The following is a 16,461-nucleotide window of genomic DNA, read 5'->3' as shown; positions in this document are numbered from 1 at the left end:
ACCGTAGAGAAATCAATTAGCCTTAAGTAATCCAGAACTTTCCAGTATGCTTTTCATTATGCTGATATATAATTCAGATATAATTTTAAAACGTGTTCGTGGCAGGCACCTATACTGTGTTCGAAAAAAGGATACATTTCCTAGACACCGATTGCTGCCCACCAATCACTCCAGGAACAGACCACGAAGGTGGTTACAATGACTCCTCACTTAATTCTCATCTCAATGTAATATAATCTTGTGTAAATTTAATTTACTCTTTTGATTATATTCAGGATCAAATCCTTTTTCTATCAATGTTTCCTAAAGCTCGAATGGAAACCCAGGTAAAAGAGAACAGGGCAAATCTCATAATTACAGTAAAATATGTAACCCCAGATATTATGCTGCATCTTAAAATTAAAAATTTGAGGAAAAACAAGCACACACACACACACAAAAACACACCTGCCTCCAGAGTGTGGAGTGTGCCAGATTCAGTTGTAATATTATTGTAGTAGGAACTGTCAACTGTTCAGAATGGGGCCGAGGCTGCTAACTTTATTTTGCCAAAGGACCCGAGAAATGTTCAAGTCCAATAAGAATGATCATTGTATCCACTGAGTTGACTCCTACCTAGGAGACCTGTCAGTTCCCTGAGATGTGGACTTTCTTCTGCGAGGTTTGCTGCTCATGGGCTGCATAACTAGGGCTCAGGCCACACTCTGTATGCAAATTTTTCCCGTAAAGCACTTTTGGAATTGGCATTATTAATCCTGTCTTACATCATTAAGATCTAATAGAATCTCTTCTCCCTGCTTCATCATTTGTGATTGGAAAACACAGGCAGACATACCAGATTTCTTCTTCCCCGATAACTACACAAACAAAAGACTGTTCAAGAGCGTGTTTGGGAGTTTGGTGTTTAATTAAACATAACAGAGGAAATGAAGAGCCACAAAAGCACATCCTTGTTATACATTGTAAATATTTCTGGTTACTAATGGGAATAACCTTGCTAACCTAACTGTCAATGACCATGTCAAAACTTCTCCTGACTCTTCTGATCTTTTTTTAGATATCGTAACTATTGTCCCTGTTGGTAGGCATTGACTGTTCCTGTTATAAGTTTAAGGTTTCAAAATCTTCAGAGGAACTTCAGCAACTAATGCATTCGAATAGTATACATGTTTAAGTCAGCTGAAACTTCAACAATCAGTATTATAAATAGCAGCCGCTACCTCTCAGAAATAAACCAAATTCATAGTTTATGGGAAAATATATTCTGCTCACAATTTAAAATGATATACCTCTGCTAGCTTCTTAAATTTTCTCTTCTCTTTTCCCTTGTCTCCTTCTTGCCTTCATTTCTCCTCTGTTTTTCAAGCATTCTTAGTTGACAAAGTCCTGATGTTCATTATGACTCATAAAATGTCTTTTCTGTGTATTATTGACCTTAATATTTGAGAGCAAGGCAGCCCCTTTCAGCCTTCTCAGTGGTGATGTTCCTCTGCCCCAGAACAAAAGCTCAGTGGCTTCTTGCTTCTTGACTTCTCTGGGCATCTCAGGTAACACAATCTTGTATAGCCATTTTAAATTGCAAATAAGATGTCAAGTTCCCTGACAACAGTCCCAACTGCAACCCTAACTTAAAACGCCATTAGCAGCCCCACTGGGGCCTCCTTCCTGCTTCCTGCTGCTGTGGGAAAGGGTAGCTGGCCCCTCCTGCTCTCCCTGTTGGAATGGTTCCCATCCTGCTCCAGCTTGCTAGTGATGCTCTCAACCAGTCAGGTTGAGGTGAGGAAAGGAGAGACCAGCGGATAAGAACAGCAGAAGGCTTCCTGCTCTCTGGACCAGCCAATGGCTCAGGCCAACTCTTGGGGGCACTTTCATGAGTTCTTTTGAGGCCCAGCTGGGACCTTTCATTGTTATGGGCACCATGTTTTCTTCCAGCTGCCCCCTTCCTGCTCAGAGCTTGGTTTTCTCCAGATCTACTCTTCAAAGCCCTCTCTGGTTTTGTCCCAGTGCCCATTCCCCAAGGGGTCCTCTGGGACAGGATTTTAAATCATTCAGACCCATGATATTGAGCCCAGAGAAACACTCACACATCCTTACTCCTGCTATCACGGGAGAGTAGCTAGGGTCAATGGCAGGCAGTGATCTTTCTCACTCTCTTTGTCTCTCCCTCCCTCTTCTTCTCCTCCCTCTTCTTCTCTCTCCCTCTCTCTCACCCTCCCTTTTTCTCTCTCCTCCCTCCTCAGCTCAAAAGCCATAGCTTCTCAGCTTTTCATTCCTCAAGAATGTTTCCCCCAAATTTGAGAGCACAATATTTATTCAGCCACTTTCATTATCCTTGAGGTAAGGAAAAAGCTCCCCATGCTCCACCTCTGGAAGTGAGGAAGACACAGATTTTTCAAAAATTCTGTGTCTATCCTCGTTGTCAAGGTCTGAGTTCCAGAACTGTCTAGCTGGTTTTCAGTAACCTCCTCTAAATCCAGCACATAGTCTAGTCCCTCCGCTGGAATGCAGCACCAATTGGGTCTTGGTGCCCCCATGGAAACTTCCAATGTAGCATTCTATTATAAAACAGGGAAGATTAAATTATATTTCATAATAAGTTATTATCTTCTATTCATCATGGTAAACAATTTCCACTGTAAAAAATATAACATTCAGAAGAATTCAAAAGAGCTTTTGCAATTTAGTGTAAATGCCCAGGAGTTACCACACAAGCATGTAAATAAAATTAAGCTACAAATGACCATTTATTATTGAACACTTATTTGGCTGGTAAACCACAGTGTTGAGTGCTTTGCATAGATTATCTTAGTTCTCACAGTAAACTTATGAAGTGGACATTACTATTCCTGTTTTACAGATGAGTAGACTGAGATCCTAAGCCGTAAAGTAATTCACCAATGATCTCCTACTAGTTAGTGGCAAAGCCTGGTCTTAAATCCAGCCAGTGGGGAATATTTTTTTCCTTGGTACACATCGTAAACTCTGTTAAGGAGAATTACCTTTAATGGCTTTTAAGAAGCTTCTAGGGGAGGGGATTGTTTTTATTATTGTTATTGCTGTTTAAATAACATCAGTTTTCCTGCAAATTATTCCTCTCTTAGTGTGACAGAAAGTGCCATTTTAAGGATCCTGACACCTCCAGTTCTTTACTCTTGTCTGTGAGTGTGTTTCTAAAGTTGATACCAAACAGTAGAGCACCAAGCAAGGATTCTAATTCTAACTGACAAGGAAAAGCATCAAGTAGGTGGGTATTCCCAGGGGTAGAGTACCTATTGGTACCCCTAATAAAAGCATTAAAGAGAGAAATCCTTTCTCACAGTTGCTCATCAAACAAATACATGTCATCCATTTCTTGCAGGTTGGTCTAAGGTAATTTGTCTCATATCCCAGGCTGTAGTGATACCATCTTGGAATACACTGCCATTCCTATTCCCATACCCATGCCAGACATTGTCAATCAGTCATGGGAATGAAGAAACTGTTTCTTCCCAAACCCTGGAACCTCCAAAGCTCCAGAAAGCCATGGCCAGAGGATTGGCATTTCCTGCAAGATTAAACCCATTTGCTCTTTGGCTAGTGTCTTCCTCTGATTAGATGCCTTCATCTGCTTGTCTTTATGCCTTTACATTCTCTGATTTAGATTCTCTGCTAAATCCTCTCTCTATATTCATGCTTCTCTTTTTCCCCATCTTGGACATAGCCAAATGCAATAAGGCACTAGTTTGCATCTTGGAAAAATTCCTTTTGTTTGAGAAATAATAGTATTTTCCTACCTTTCCAGAACCACCATCCTAATCAGAGTTGCCAAAATAATTCTAAGAGAGTTTAACCTTAACTTTGGGAGTACAGTGAGCCTAGGATGAATATACTATATAAGGAAGACAAAATCATCACTTAGAGGAAGAGAGAATAGTTGTGGCCAGACCAGAAAGAAAGGAGAAGGTAATTGGCTGCTTCAGTTTGGAAATCACTCACCACCATCTCCCTGGCTCTCAAATGTTATAAGCTCTTTGTTCAAGAATGGACAGAATGATGCTAGTGTTAACAAAAATCTCTTGACCAAAATGTGCTGAGATTGTACAAATATTTGGGAAAGAATTGTCTCTGCTGATGGATTGAAAGACCTGAGGAAGTCACTGATTTACAGCATTGATAGGTCTCCTTTTCTTACATATATGGGCAACAAGATTACTTGTCAATTTGGCAATCACATTCTCCATAACAGAGTTTAACAACATATCATTGGCTATAATAATATGTGGTCTATCAGATGACTTGTCTGAATGCCCTGGGCTTCTGTGACAGAACCCTCAGACTGCTGCTGATGACATGAACCCATCAGCAGGGAAAACATTCAGGACACTTTACCCACCATCAGTCATGATTCATCTCTATTGACTACCTCAACTAGACTGATGCACATGAGGGCAGTGTAAGGATAACCTCATGACCCAAAGGTGCTCCAGAGCCCTGAATTGCTGGGGTTTGCTACAATTGCAAGCTAATCTTCATTATGGCTTAAGTTATAATAGCTGCTGAATTAGTGATAGTCACATTTGGGCATAAGTCACTCAAGTTCTTATGGAAGTGGGGATCTTTCAAATTCGTGTGCTAGCAAACAGTACTATTTGAATGATTTTTTTTAGTTGCTCTTACAATATGAACTTTATTCCTCTTTTGTGACTTATGCTCTTAACTCATTTAAGGAAAGAGATAGATGGACATTGACAGCAACAATCAAGTAAGTCCTGTTTCAGAGAAGCCAGAACCCTTTTAGGTCACAAATTATTACTACAATACTGGTATGGGCCTTGGCCTGGTTAAAGCATTTTTCAGAGATGAATCATTACTGGTGGAGAATCGGGGCAAAGACATAGAGGATCATTGCAAACAATGCCTGAGCTATTTGCTGTGAGATTTACAGGGCAATAACTTAACTGAAAAATTTCTAATGTTGCAACCTAGGCATAGAGTAGGCCATGCTTTTTGAATTGAAGCAAAAGTTAGTGAATCAAGAAAATCCTATGCCAAGGAGTCACTGAGGCATTTTGCTTCACACTTGGACACTACAGCAGCATCCTAGGTCTACAACTGATTTCCAGATCTGTAGTCCCTCACCACTTGAGTCCATTCTGTCTATACAGTGACATTCACACAGAATAGCCCCATTTCAGCACTCCCCTACACTCCCGTCAAAACTCACTCATCAAGTTCATGTCCTTTGTAGGGACATGGATGAAGCTGGAAACCATCATTCTCAGCAAACTATGGCAAGGACAGAAAACCAAACACCGCATGTTCTCAGTCATAGGTGGGAATTGAACAATGAGAACACTTAGACACAGGGTGGCGAACATCACACACCCAGGGCCTGTCGTAAGGTCGGGGGAGGGAGGAGGGATAGCATTAGGAGATATACCTAACGTAAATGATGAGTTAATGGGTGCAGCACACCAACATGGCAGATGTACACAATGTTAGAAACCTGTACATTGTGCACATGTACCCTAGAACTTAAAGTATAATAATAATAATTTAAAAACTCACTCATCGGAACCCCTTGGCTGGATGGAATTTGACCCTCCCAGGCTAACCTGTCTCAACCTTTTCTTGCATCCAACTCCCCATCCCCCATGTTTCTCACCTTTAGGCTGATCTCTTGTTTAGAATGGTTTCTCTGCCTTCCCCAAATCGTACCCAACCTCCACACCCTGCTTGGCCCCCATTTCTTCTGCGAAGGCGTCTTGGACCATCCCCACGCTTCTTCCTCCGAAGTAACTCATTCATTCCCAATAGTCTTTTGTACACTCACCACGTGGGTATAGAGATTTTTCTCAAAGAGTACTTGCTACTCATTTGGTGCTCATCATTTCCACCCTTGGATTGTTGGAATCTCTGCATTCAAGGTACCTGTCTTGTTTATCCCTCCCCTGCCCCAGTTGCATCTTCTTGGCATCCTTCATGGCACCTGACACAGTGTTTATAGAGAGAAGGATCTACAGGTGTTAGGCTGCTCTGCAGGAATCCTTGGCATTTCAGGAGAACATAAATCTGTCTGATACATTGAGTGGCTTGAACAGGAGTCACAGCCTAGTTGTCCGTGTGCTCAGTGGCAAATCCTTCCATCAGGACTTCTCCTAGCAGTAAATCTTAGCTTCTGGGAGCTAGGAAGTCAAACTCCAAAAGCTAGTTTTAGGACTGCAAGTGTCCCAAAAGCATTCTCTTTCTACCTTTACTCTCAAATAAGAGATTCCCCTGCAGCCTTGTCAAACCTCCATTTTCATTTCCCAATTTAGTTGAAACATATGTAGATGCAAATACTTCCCTTGAATATCAAAAGGCCTTTAATTTAAAATATGATTTCCACAGGTGAAATGGACAACTTCTCGTGAGTACAGAGAGTCTCAGATCTTTGCCATCTCAGCTCTCCCGGTTCCCTTCTTGCGACCTCTGTAAAGTCAAAGTCCATGGAGAAGTTCTGATTAGATCTGTGGCCGTGCTAAGAGGAATCAGAGACAGCCTAGGCAAAATAGGCACATCAGAGAATATTTAGATGACACAGTGTGTGACCATCTTTACCCTTCAATGAATGGGAGCCAATTGAAACCAACATATTGTGATACATTCGGGAATATGACGAAATTCCCCATAATGCACTACTGAGTTTTTGACATATTGAGATGGTGACCCCAATGCCCCTGAAAGGGGAACAAAAATAAGAAACGCATAGTGTCACCAAAGGCTTCCTGACTTTAGAACTGCTCCTGACTCCCCACCTCCACCTCGAAGGCAGACTCTCTTTGTTAAAGGCACCAATAGTCAGGTCATTACAGATTCCTCTGGCTCTGACACTACTGTTATCCTATCCTTGATAAGTGATGCTCAGGCCTAGAAAAGAAGAGTGGACAGGGTGGGGAGGAACATAGGCAGCGCCATGTTTTAGTAATGTGCTGGCACACAGTTGAAAATGAGGTTGTGCTTAAGGAAGAGGCTGATGACTTGTTTGCATTTGCCTTTCTTCTTCTTTCCACCCAGGAAGCAGGCAGAGTATTTCATTACTGCAGAGGCAAGCACAGGCTGGTGTCAATCTTCCCAGGACAGAACACCTCTCTCTTCATCACAGTGTGTTCTGTAACTGTCGTGTGCTGTGCTCACCCTGAACCATTCTCTCAGGCTACTTGCTCCTACTGGCTCTTAATCGCACCCACACCCTGCCCCAAACAGGACCCACAGCCCTGCCCCATAGATGCATCCAGCTTCCACAGGCTTTCAGCTCAGGCCAGTAGGATGAAACAAGGCTGCAAAGGCCTAAGACACTGGAGAAGGCTAGAGTGGGTAGGTCAGTCGCTGAGTTTTCATTGTGCATGTGTGGAAAGGGGAGTTATCCAACATAGGCTGAAGATGGGAGGCCTATTTCTGGGCCTCTCTTACGTTGCCTGTGGGGTCACAGGAGCCAGCCTTTGAATCCTGGCTGTTTAATGCAAGACCACTCATCAATAAAGTACTTATGCGCTATGATCTATTGATGTGGACGCCTCCTGACCTTGCCCACACTGATGGGATGTGCTCACTGCTGATGCTGCGGGCCAGGCATTGCGGGCTTGCTCAGTGAGACTGCAGCCCTGCCACACTCCCTAGGGGACAGCTGACCACTCTCACAGTAATTACTTGACCTTTATCGGCCTCCATTGACAAATGCCATTGATACTTGATATCCGCACAGGTCCTCCATTAGTGCCATCCCACAGGGGCTTTTGTGGTGGAAGCAATGGCCTAGGGATGAGGAGGCTTTCTCCAGCACGATCTGTCACTGAATGGCATGGTCTTGCAGTTCTCCTGTGGTTCCAGCTGCATCTGGAGTCCCAGTGACAGCTGAATCTAGAAATCACTCAGTCAAAAAACATTTACTGAGAAACTATGTTCAAAGCACTGCTCAGGGTATTGTGTGGGTAGAAAGCAGTATCATTTACAAACCCAGCCCACCGGCAGCCTTTCATGTAGTGGGAAATTGCAAACAAGACACACAGTGTGTTTTCTAAGAGCTGGCACCCTCCAAGGTCCTCCATGCTGTGGGAGCTAGGGGGAAGGATGGAAAAGCGAGCGCTTGGGGTCAGCCGGACCTGGACTGTAGCCCCAGATTGTCCCTTACAAATGCCTCTGCGAAGAGACTCAGCTGAGTTGCTTGGCCTTCCTGTGCCCCTGTGTCTTGTCTAGTAAGCAGAGGCATGACAAATATTACTTCACAGAGGTGTTGTAAGAATATAGAATGCAGAAGAATCATATGTGTGAAAACACTTCCTGAGATCTTATTACTGTGTCCTGGTGGCCCCCAGGCCAGGTCACCAGATTTCACCTCTGGGAGCCGGAGCCCTTGAAGGCGACCGGAAAGCAGAGCTAGGTAACCATCCTAACGTGTGTGGAGGCAGAAAAGCATCCAAACTGCCAGTGCCACGTCGCTTCTCAGGAGATGCCACCACAGTTGGAAATAGAGATCATGTTTTAGGTTTTTACAGATTACATCTGTCACTAACAGTGTGTCCCTAACAATATAGTCTCTATGTCCAGATTCTATGGACACCCAGTCTGTCCATTTGCTGTTTCTATTCATGGTGCCTTTCTCCTTGGCACAGTAATTGGATCTGGCCAGGCCCCTCCTACAGTCAGTCCCCACGGTCCCTCGTTGAAGCCAGAAGCCACTGGATTTAGAGAAAAGTCTCCCCTGCCACCTGCCACAGAAGCCCCAAGCTTCTCACCTTTAGGCCCTGGCTTTAAAACACATCATTGAAAAGGCACTTTCTTTCTGATTTCAGTCCTCAGTAGTCATTTCACCTTTATTTTAAGAGTTTCAGAAGCTTGTTTGTAATCTCAATTCTCTCAATCCTTCAGAAAGCTTAGGTCCCTTGACAAATGTGCCACAGTCCGTAAGTGGCACAACTGGGAATGGAATCCTGTCACTCTGTCTCCAGAGCCCAGACTCTCCACCACTGTGAACACCAGGGTGTGTGAGGCCCCTAATCCTGCGGGGGGTATTGGGGAGCCCCTTCCCCGACCTTGGGAGAGGAGCTGGATATCGGTGGAGGGAAGGAGGCAGAGGAAAGAATGTCAGAGGATCCCCTTTAGTTCAGGAAGTGTGGAGCCCCCCAGGGTTGGGGGGTGGTGGGGATGCAGCTTCCCAGGTGGAAGAGGGCCTTGAGTGCTGTGAGAAGCCCATCCTCCCTCTGGTTCTGAGAAAAAGCAGATGTCAGACCTGCCCTGGCAAAAACTGCATGTTTATACCTTAACAGATGCTTGATTTTATTTTTAAATAAGATGTTTCTCCCTTCCATCCCATAAACTCAGTTCGTGTGTACTTATCTCTTCTTTAGATGCCTGCCCCTGCCCCTTTCTTCCACCGTGCGCCCCCTCCAGAGCTGCTTGCAGATTCTGAGTTGGCTCCCAGGGAGCATCCTACAGAGACTAGGCACTGCGTGGTCTTCAGTTGCATGTGCAGACCCTTCACGGAGCCAGCTCCTCACCTTTGGGCCTGTCTCTTGCAGATTATCGGGACCATTCCACTGATGCCTAATCCGGGGCCATCGAGCCAAGCAGCGAGCGGCACTCAGGGCTTGCAAGTGCAGCCAGTCACCCCCCAGCTCCTAACAAACGCCCAGGGCCAGATCATCGCCACAGTCATTGGGAACCAGATCCTGCCCGTGATCAACACCCAGGGCATCACGCTGTCACCCATCAAGCCCGGCCAGCAGGTAAATGTTCCAGGCCAAGGCAGCCATGGCTCAGGACACTCTCCTTACCCAGCTTCTCCTCTTTGGTCTCAGTCAATGAAAAGTAATTTTCACATTACAAAATATTTGATCTCACTCATCTGAACATATCAATACTTATAAAATGGCATGTAACTCTTGTTTTTCATTCTTAATGAATATGGGTGATAACTAAATGCCTCTTTAATGTAAAAATAAGAATATATTAAATTACAAACAGAGAGAGTGCCCTAAAATTCAATAGGGATGTATTCTTATTAATCTGTGCTCAAGATACTTAATTTTCAGATTTTCAAAATGAGGTCAAAAAGAAACCAAGAACACTCATGCCTTAACTGTGAATGAAAAAATTATTAAATATTAAGAGATCCCAAGGTGCTGCTGCTGAAACCACTGCCTACAAATGAGGAAATGAAAACTAGGAAGTTCTGCTTGGTTGAATTTCACAAAACCATGACGATCCAGTTAATTTTTCCATTCAAATATCAATTGAGAGCTTCCTATGTGTTTGTGCTAGAGATTGGGTCCACAGCACAGAAGAAAGTTGTGGTCCCTGACCTCAGGGAGTGTCTGTTTAATTGGCTCTTTCAACAAACATTTTTTGATAATCTACTGTATAGCAGGCCCCTGATAAATGTGAAGAAACAGAAATAAAGGAGAGATGCTTTCTGATTTTAGGGAGCTCATCACCCTGTAGAGGACACAGATATATAAGCAGAATCTGTTGTGTAGTAAAGCAGAGACTGTCCTGTGACAGGGCAGGTGTCACCAGAGTTGGAAGTGACCAACTCTGCCCGGAAAGTTTTTAGTCCTCCCAGAGGTAATGGCTTGGGAATGGCGTCTGGACAGTTGGGTATGAGTTAATAAAGTAAACGAAGGGTTAACAACATTCCAAGCAGAGGGAACAGCAGGCACAAAGGCAGGGAAATGGGAAAGAGGATGCAGTGTTGAGAAACAGGAGAAAGGCTCATGTGATTGGAGCAGAGAGGAGGCGGAGGACATTCATGGAAGGGCTCTATAAACAATCTAAAAAGGATGGACTTTTTCTCTGTGTGATCTTGAACACACTACATATCATCTTTGTGCCCCCGTTACCTCATTTGTAAAGTGGGGATACACCAGTAGCTACCTCACAGGGTGGTTATGAGGATTAAATGAGATAATATACATATGAAGTGGTCAGAATTGTGCCTGGCATACAGTAAGCACTAACATAGTCGTGATGACAGTGATGATGATGGTGATGGTGATGATGATGGTGATGGTGATGATGATGGTGATGATTTACTCTGCAGCCAAGCCCTGGAGATCTATGAGAGGTTTGTTTTGGGTTTTTTTTTTTAACTCCTTCTAAAAAAAAGCAAAAACAAAAACAAAAAACACAAAACACAAAAAAACACACACAAAAAAACGAGATTCATGTGCAGAACATGCAGGTTTGTTACATAAGTATATGTGTGCCATGGTGTTTGCTGCATTTATTGACCCGTCCTCTAAGTTCCCTCCTCACACCCCACCCCCAACAGGCCCTGGTGTGTGTTGTTCCCCTCTCTGTGTCCATCTGTTCTCAATGTTCAACTCCCCATTATGAGTGAGAACATGAAGTCTTTGGTTTTCTGTTCCTGTGTTAGATTGCTGAGGATGATGGCTTCCAGCTTCATCCATATCCCTGCAAAGGACATGACCTGATTCCTTTTTATGGCAGCATAGTATTCCATGGTGTATATGTACCACATTTTCCTTATCCAGTCTATCATTGATGGGCATTTGGGTTGGTTACATGTCTTTGCTATTGTAAATAGTGCTGCAATAAATATACATGTGCATATGTCTTTACAGTAGAAAGATTTATATTCTTTTGGGTATATACCCAGTAATGGGATTGCGGGGTCAAATGATATTGCAGGTTCTAGATCCTTGAGGAATCGCCATACTGTCTTCCACAATGGTTGAACTAATTTACATTCCCACCAACAGTGTAAATGTGTTCTTATTTTCTCCACAGTCTCTCCAGCATCTATTGTTTCCTGACTTTTTAATAATCACCATTCTGATTGGCATGAGATGGTATCTCATTGTGGTTTTCATTTGCATTTCTCTGATGATCAGTGTTGTTGAGCTTTTTTTCATATGTTTGTTGGCTGTGTAAATGTCTTCTTTTGAGAAGTCTATTCATATCCTTTGCCCACTTTTTGATGGGATTTTTTTTCTTGTAAATTTGTTTAAGTTCCTCGTAAATTCTGGATATTAGACCTTTGTCAGATGGATAGATTGCAAAAATGTTCTCCCATTCTGTAGGTTGCCTGTTTACTCTGATGCTAGTTTCTTTTGCTGTGCAGAAGCTCTTTAGTTTAATTAGATCTCATTTGTCAATTTTGGCATTTCTTGCCATTGCTTTTGGCATTTTTGTCATGAAGTCTTTGCCCATGCCTATGTCCTGAGTGGTATTGCCTAGGTTTTCTTCTAGGGTTTTTATGGTTTGGGGTTTTACATTTAAGTCTAATCCATCTTGAGTTAATTTTTGTATAAGGTGTAAGGAAGGGGTTCAGTTGTAGTTTTCTGCATATGGCTAGCCAGTTTTCCCAGCACCATTTATTAAATAGGGAATCCTTTCCCCATTGTTTTTGTCAGGTTTGTCCAAGATCAGATAGTTTTAGATGTGTGGTGTTATTTCTGAGGTCTCTATTATGCTCCATTGGTCTATATATCTGTTTTGGTGCCAGTACCACCCTATTTTGTTTACTGTAGCCTTGTAGTATAGTTTGAAGTCAGGCAGAGTGATGCCTCCAGCTTTGTTCTTTTTGCTTAGGATTGTCTTGGCTATATGGGGTCTTCTTTGATTCCATATGAAATTTAAAATAGTTTTTTCTAATTCTGTGAAGAATGTCAGTGGTAGTTTGATGGGTATAACATTGAATCTATAAATTACTCTGGGCAGTATGGCCATTTTCACAATATTGACTCTTCCTATCCAAAAGGATGGAATGTTTTTCCATTTGTTTGCATCCTCTCTTATTTCCTTGAGCAGAGGTTTGTAGTTCTCCTTGAAAAGATCCTTCACATCCCATGTTAGCTGTATTCCTAGGTATTTTATTCTCTTTGTAGTGATTGTGAATGGGAGTTCATCATGATTTGGCTCTCTGCTTGTCTATTGTTTGTGTAAAAGAATGCTTGTGATTTTTGCACATTGATTTTGTATCCTGAGACTTTGCTGAACTTGCTTATCAGTTAAAGGAGTTTTTGGGCCGAGGTGATGGGGTTTTCTAAATATAAAATCATGTTGTCTGCAAACAGAGACAATTTGACTTCCTTTTTTCCCATATGAATACCCTTTATTTTCCTCTCTCACCTGATTGCCCTGGCCAGAACTTCCAATACTATGTTGAATAGGAGTGGTGAGAGAGGGCATCCTTGTCTTGTACCAGTTTTCAAAGGGAATGCTTCCAGCTTTTGCCCATTCAATATGATATTGGCTGTGGGTTTGTCATAAATAGGTCTTAATATTTTGAGATGTGTTCCATCAGTACCTAGTTTATTGAGAGCTTTTAACATGAAGGGATGTTGAATTTTATCAAGGCTTTTTGTGCATCTATTGAGATAATCATGTGGTTTTTTTCTTTGATTCTGTTTATATGATGGATTACTCTTATTGATTTGCATATGTTGAACCAGCCTTGTATCCCAGGGATGAAGCCGACTTGATCATGGTGGATAAGTTTTGATCTGCTGCTGGATTTGGTTTGCCAGTATTTTATTGAGGATTTTTGCAACTACGTTCATCAGGAATATTGGCCTGAAGTTTTCTTTTTTTGTTGTGTCTCTTCCCGGTTGTGGTATCAGGATGATGCTGGCTTCATAAAATTAGTTATGGAGGAGTGCCTCCTTTTCAATTGTTTGGAATAGTTCCAGAAGCAATGATACCAGCTCCTTTTTGTATTTCTGGTAGAATTCAGCTGTGACTCCATCTGGTCCTGGGCTTTTTTTTTGGTTGGTAGGCTATTAATTACTGCCTCAATTTCAGAATTTGTTATTGGTCTATTCAGGGATTTGACTTCTTCCTGGTTTAGTCTTGGGAGGGTGTATGTGTCCAGGAATTTATTCATTTCTTCGAGATTTTCTAGTTTATTTGTGTAGAGATGTTTATAGTGTTACCTGGTGGTAGTTTGTATTTCTGTGAGATCAGTGGTGATATCCCCTTTATCACACTTTTTATTGTGTCTATTTGATTCTTCTCTCTTTTCTTCTTTGTTAGTCTAGCTAGTGGTCTATCTATTTTGTTAATTTTTTTCAAAAAACCAGCTCCTGGATTCATTAATTTTTTGGAGGGTTTTTCTTCTCTCTATCTCCTTCAATTCTTCTCTGATCTTAGTTATTTCTTGTCTTCTGCTAGCTTTTGGATTAGTTTGCTCTTGCCTCTCTAGTTCTTAATTGTGATGTTAGGGTGTCGATTTGAGAACTTTCTAGCTTTCTGATGTGAGCATTTAGTGGTATAAATTTCCCTCTTAACACTGCCTTAGCTGTGTCCCAGAGATTCTGGTAAGTTGTGTCTTTGTTCTCATTAGTTTCAAAGAACTTCTTAATTTCCGCCTTAATTTCATTATTTACCCAGGAGTCATCTAGGAGCCAGTTGTTCAATTTCCATGTAATCATATGGTTTTGAGTGAGTTTCTTTTTTTTATTATTATTATACTTTAAGTTCTAGGGTACGTGTGCACAACGTGCAGGTCTGTTCCATATGTATACATGTGCCATGTTGGTGTGCTGCACCCATTAACTCGTCATTTACATTAGGTATATCTCCTAATGCTATCCCTCCCCCCTCCCCCCACCCCATGACAGGCCCTGGTGTGTGATGTTCCCCTTTCTGTGTCCAAGTGTTCTCATTGTTCAATTCCCACCTATGAGTGAGAACATGCGATGTTTGGTTTTTTGTCCTTGTGATAATTTGCTGAGAATGATGGTTTCCAGCTTCATCCATGTCCCTACAAAGGACATGAACTCATCCTTTTTATGGCTGCATAGTATTCCATGGTGTATATGTGCCACATTTTCTTAATCCAGTCTATCATTGATGGACATTTGGGTTGGTTCCAAGTATTTGCTATTGTGAGTAGTGCCACAATAAACATACGTGTGCATGTGTCTTTATAGCAGCATGATTATAATCCTTTGGGTATATACACAGTAATGGGATGGCTGGGCTGAAATGCAAATCAAAACCACAGTGAAGATACCATCTCACACCAGTTAGAATGGCGATCATTAAAAAATCAGGAAACAACAGGTGCTGGAGAGGATGTGGAGAAATAGGAACACTTTTACACTGCTGGTGGGACTGTAAACTAGTTCAACCATTGTGGAAGACAGTGTGGCGATTCCTCAAGGATGTAGAACTAGAATGAGCTTCTTAATCCTGAGTTCTAATTTGGTCACACTGTGGTCTGAGAGACTGGTATGATTTCAGTTCTTTCACATTTGATGAGGAGTGTTTTACTTCTAATTATGTGGTTGATTTTAGAATAAGTGCCATGTGGCACAGAGAAGAATGTATGTTCTGTTGATTTGGGGTGGAGAGTTTTGTTAGGTCTATTAGGTCCACTTGATCCAGAGCTGAGTTCAAGTTCTGAATATCCTTGTTAATCTTATGTCTCATTGATCTGTCTAATACCGACATTAGGGTGTTAAAGTCTCCCACTATTATTGTATGGGAGTCTAAGTCTCTTTATAGGTCTCTAAGAGCTTGTTTTATGAATCTGGGTGCTCCTGTATTGGGTACATATATGTTTAGAATAGTTAGCTCTTCTCGTTGAATTGTTCCCTTTACCATTGCGTCATCCCCTTTTTTGTCTTTTTTGATCTTTGCTGGTTTAAAGTCTATTTTATCAGAGACTAGGATTGCAACCCCTGCTTTTTTTTGCTTTCCATTTGCTTGGTAAATTTTCCTCCATCCCTTTATTTTGAGCCTACGTGTGTCTTTGCATATGAGCTGGGTCTCCTGAATACAACACACCAATGGGTCTTGACTCTTTATCCAATCTGCCAGTCTGTGTCTTTTAATTGGGGCATTTAGCCCATTTACATTTAAGGTCAGTATTGTTATGTATGAATTTGATTCTGTCATCATGCTGCTATTTTGTTATTTTGCACACTAGTTGATGCGGTTTCTTCATAGTGTCATTGGTCTTTATATTTTGGTGTTTTTTGTTTTTGTTTTGTTTTTTGAAATGGATTTTCACTCTTGTCGCCCAGGCTGGTGTGCAATGGCACTATCTCAGCTCACTGTAACCTCCGCCTCCTAGGTTCAACTGATTGTCCTGCCTCAGCCTCCCAAGTAGCTGGGATTACAGGTGTGCACCACCACGCCCGGCTATTTTTTGTATTTTTAGTAGAGACAGAGTTTTGCCATGTTGGCCAGGCTGGTCTCAAACCCTGACCTTAGATGATCCACTCACCTAGGCCTCCCAAAGTGCTGGGATTACAGGCATGAGCCACCACACCCGGGCTTTTCGGTGTGTTTTTGCAGTGGCTGGTGCCAGTTTTTCCTTTCCATATTTAGTGCTTCTCTCAGGAACTCTTGCAGGGCAGGTATGGTGGTAACAAAATCCCTCAGCATTTGCTTGTCTGGAAATGATTTTATTTCTCCTTCACTTATGAAGCTTAGTTTGGCTGGATATGAAATTCTAGATTGAAAATTCTTTTC

At 42.2% G+C, this 16,461-nt stretch overlaps 1 protein-coding gene across 1 annotated transcript in view; it reads left to right on the top strand.

The window, feature by feature from the left end:
• The window catches only part of LOC115830827 (POU domain, class 6, transcription factor 2-like), a 51,303-nt gene that overhangs the window by 9,711 nt on the left and 25,131 nt on the right, over positions 1-16,461 (top strand). The window contains exons 2-4 of the mRNA XM_030795617.1: positions 7,174-7,282; positions 8,334-8,478; positions 9,537-9,743. Coding sequence (XP_030651477.1) covers positions 7,174-7,282; positions 8,334-8,478; positions 9,537-9,743 — 461 coding nt within the window. The remainder of the gene's footprint in view (positions 1-7,173; positions 7,283-8,333; positions 8,479-9,536; positions 9,744-16,461) is intronic.

Source organism: Nomascus leucogenys, chromosome 17, assembly GCF_006542625.1.
Source record: "Nomascus leucogenys isolate Asia chromosome 17, Asia_NLE_v1, whole genome shotgun sequence".
In the NCBI taxonomy this organism is placed as follows: domain Eukaryota; kingdom Metazoa; phylum Chordata; class Mammalia; order Primates; family Hylobatidae; genus Nomascus; species Nomascus leucogenys.
This window is presented reverse-complemented; position numbering and strand designations above follow the sequence as displayed.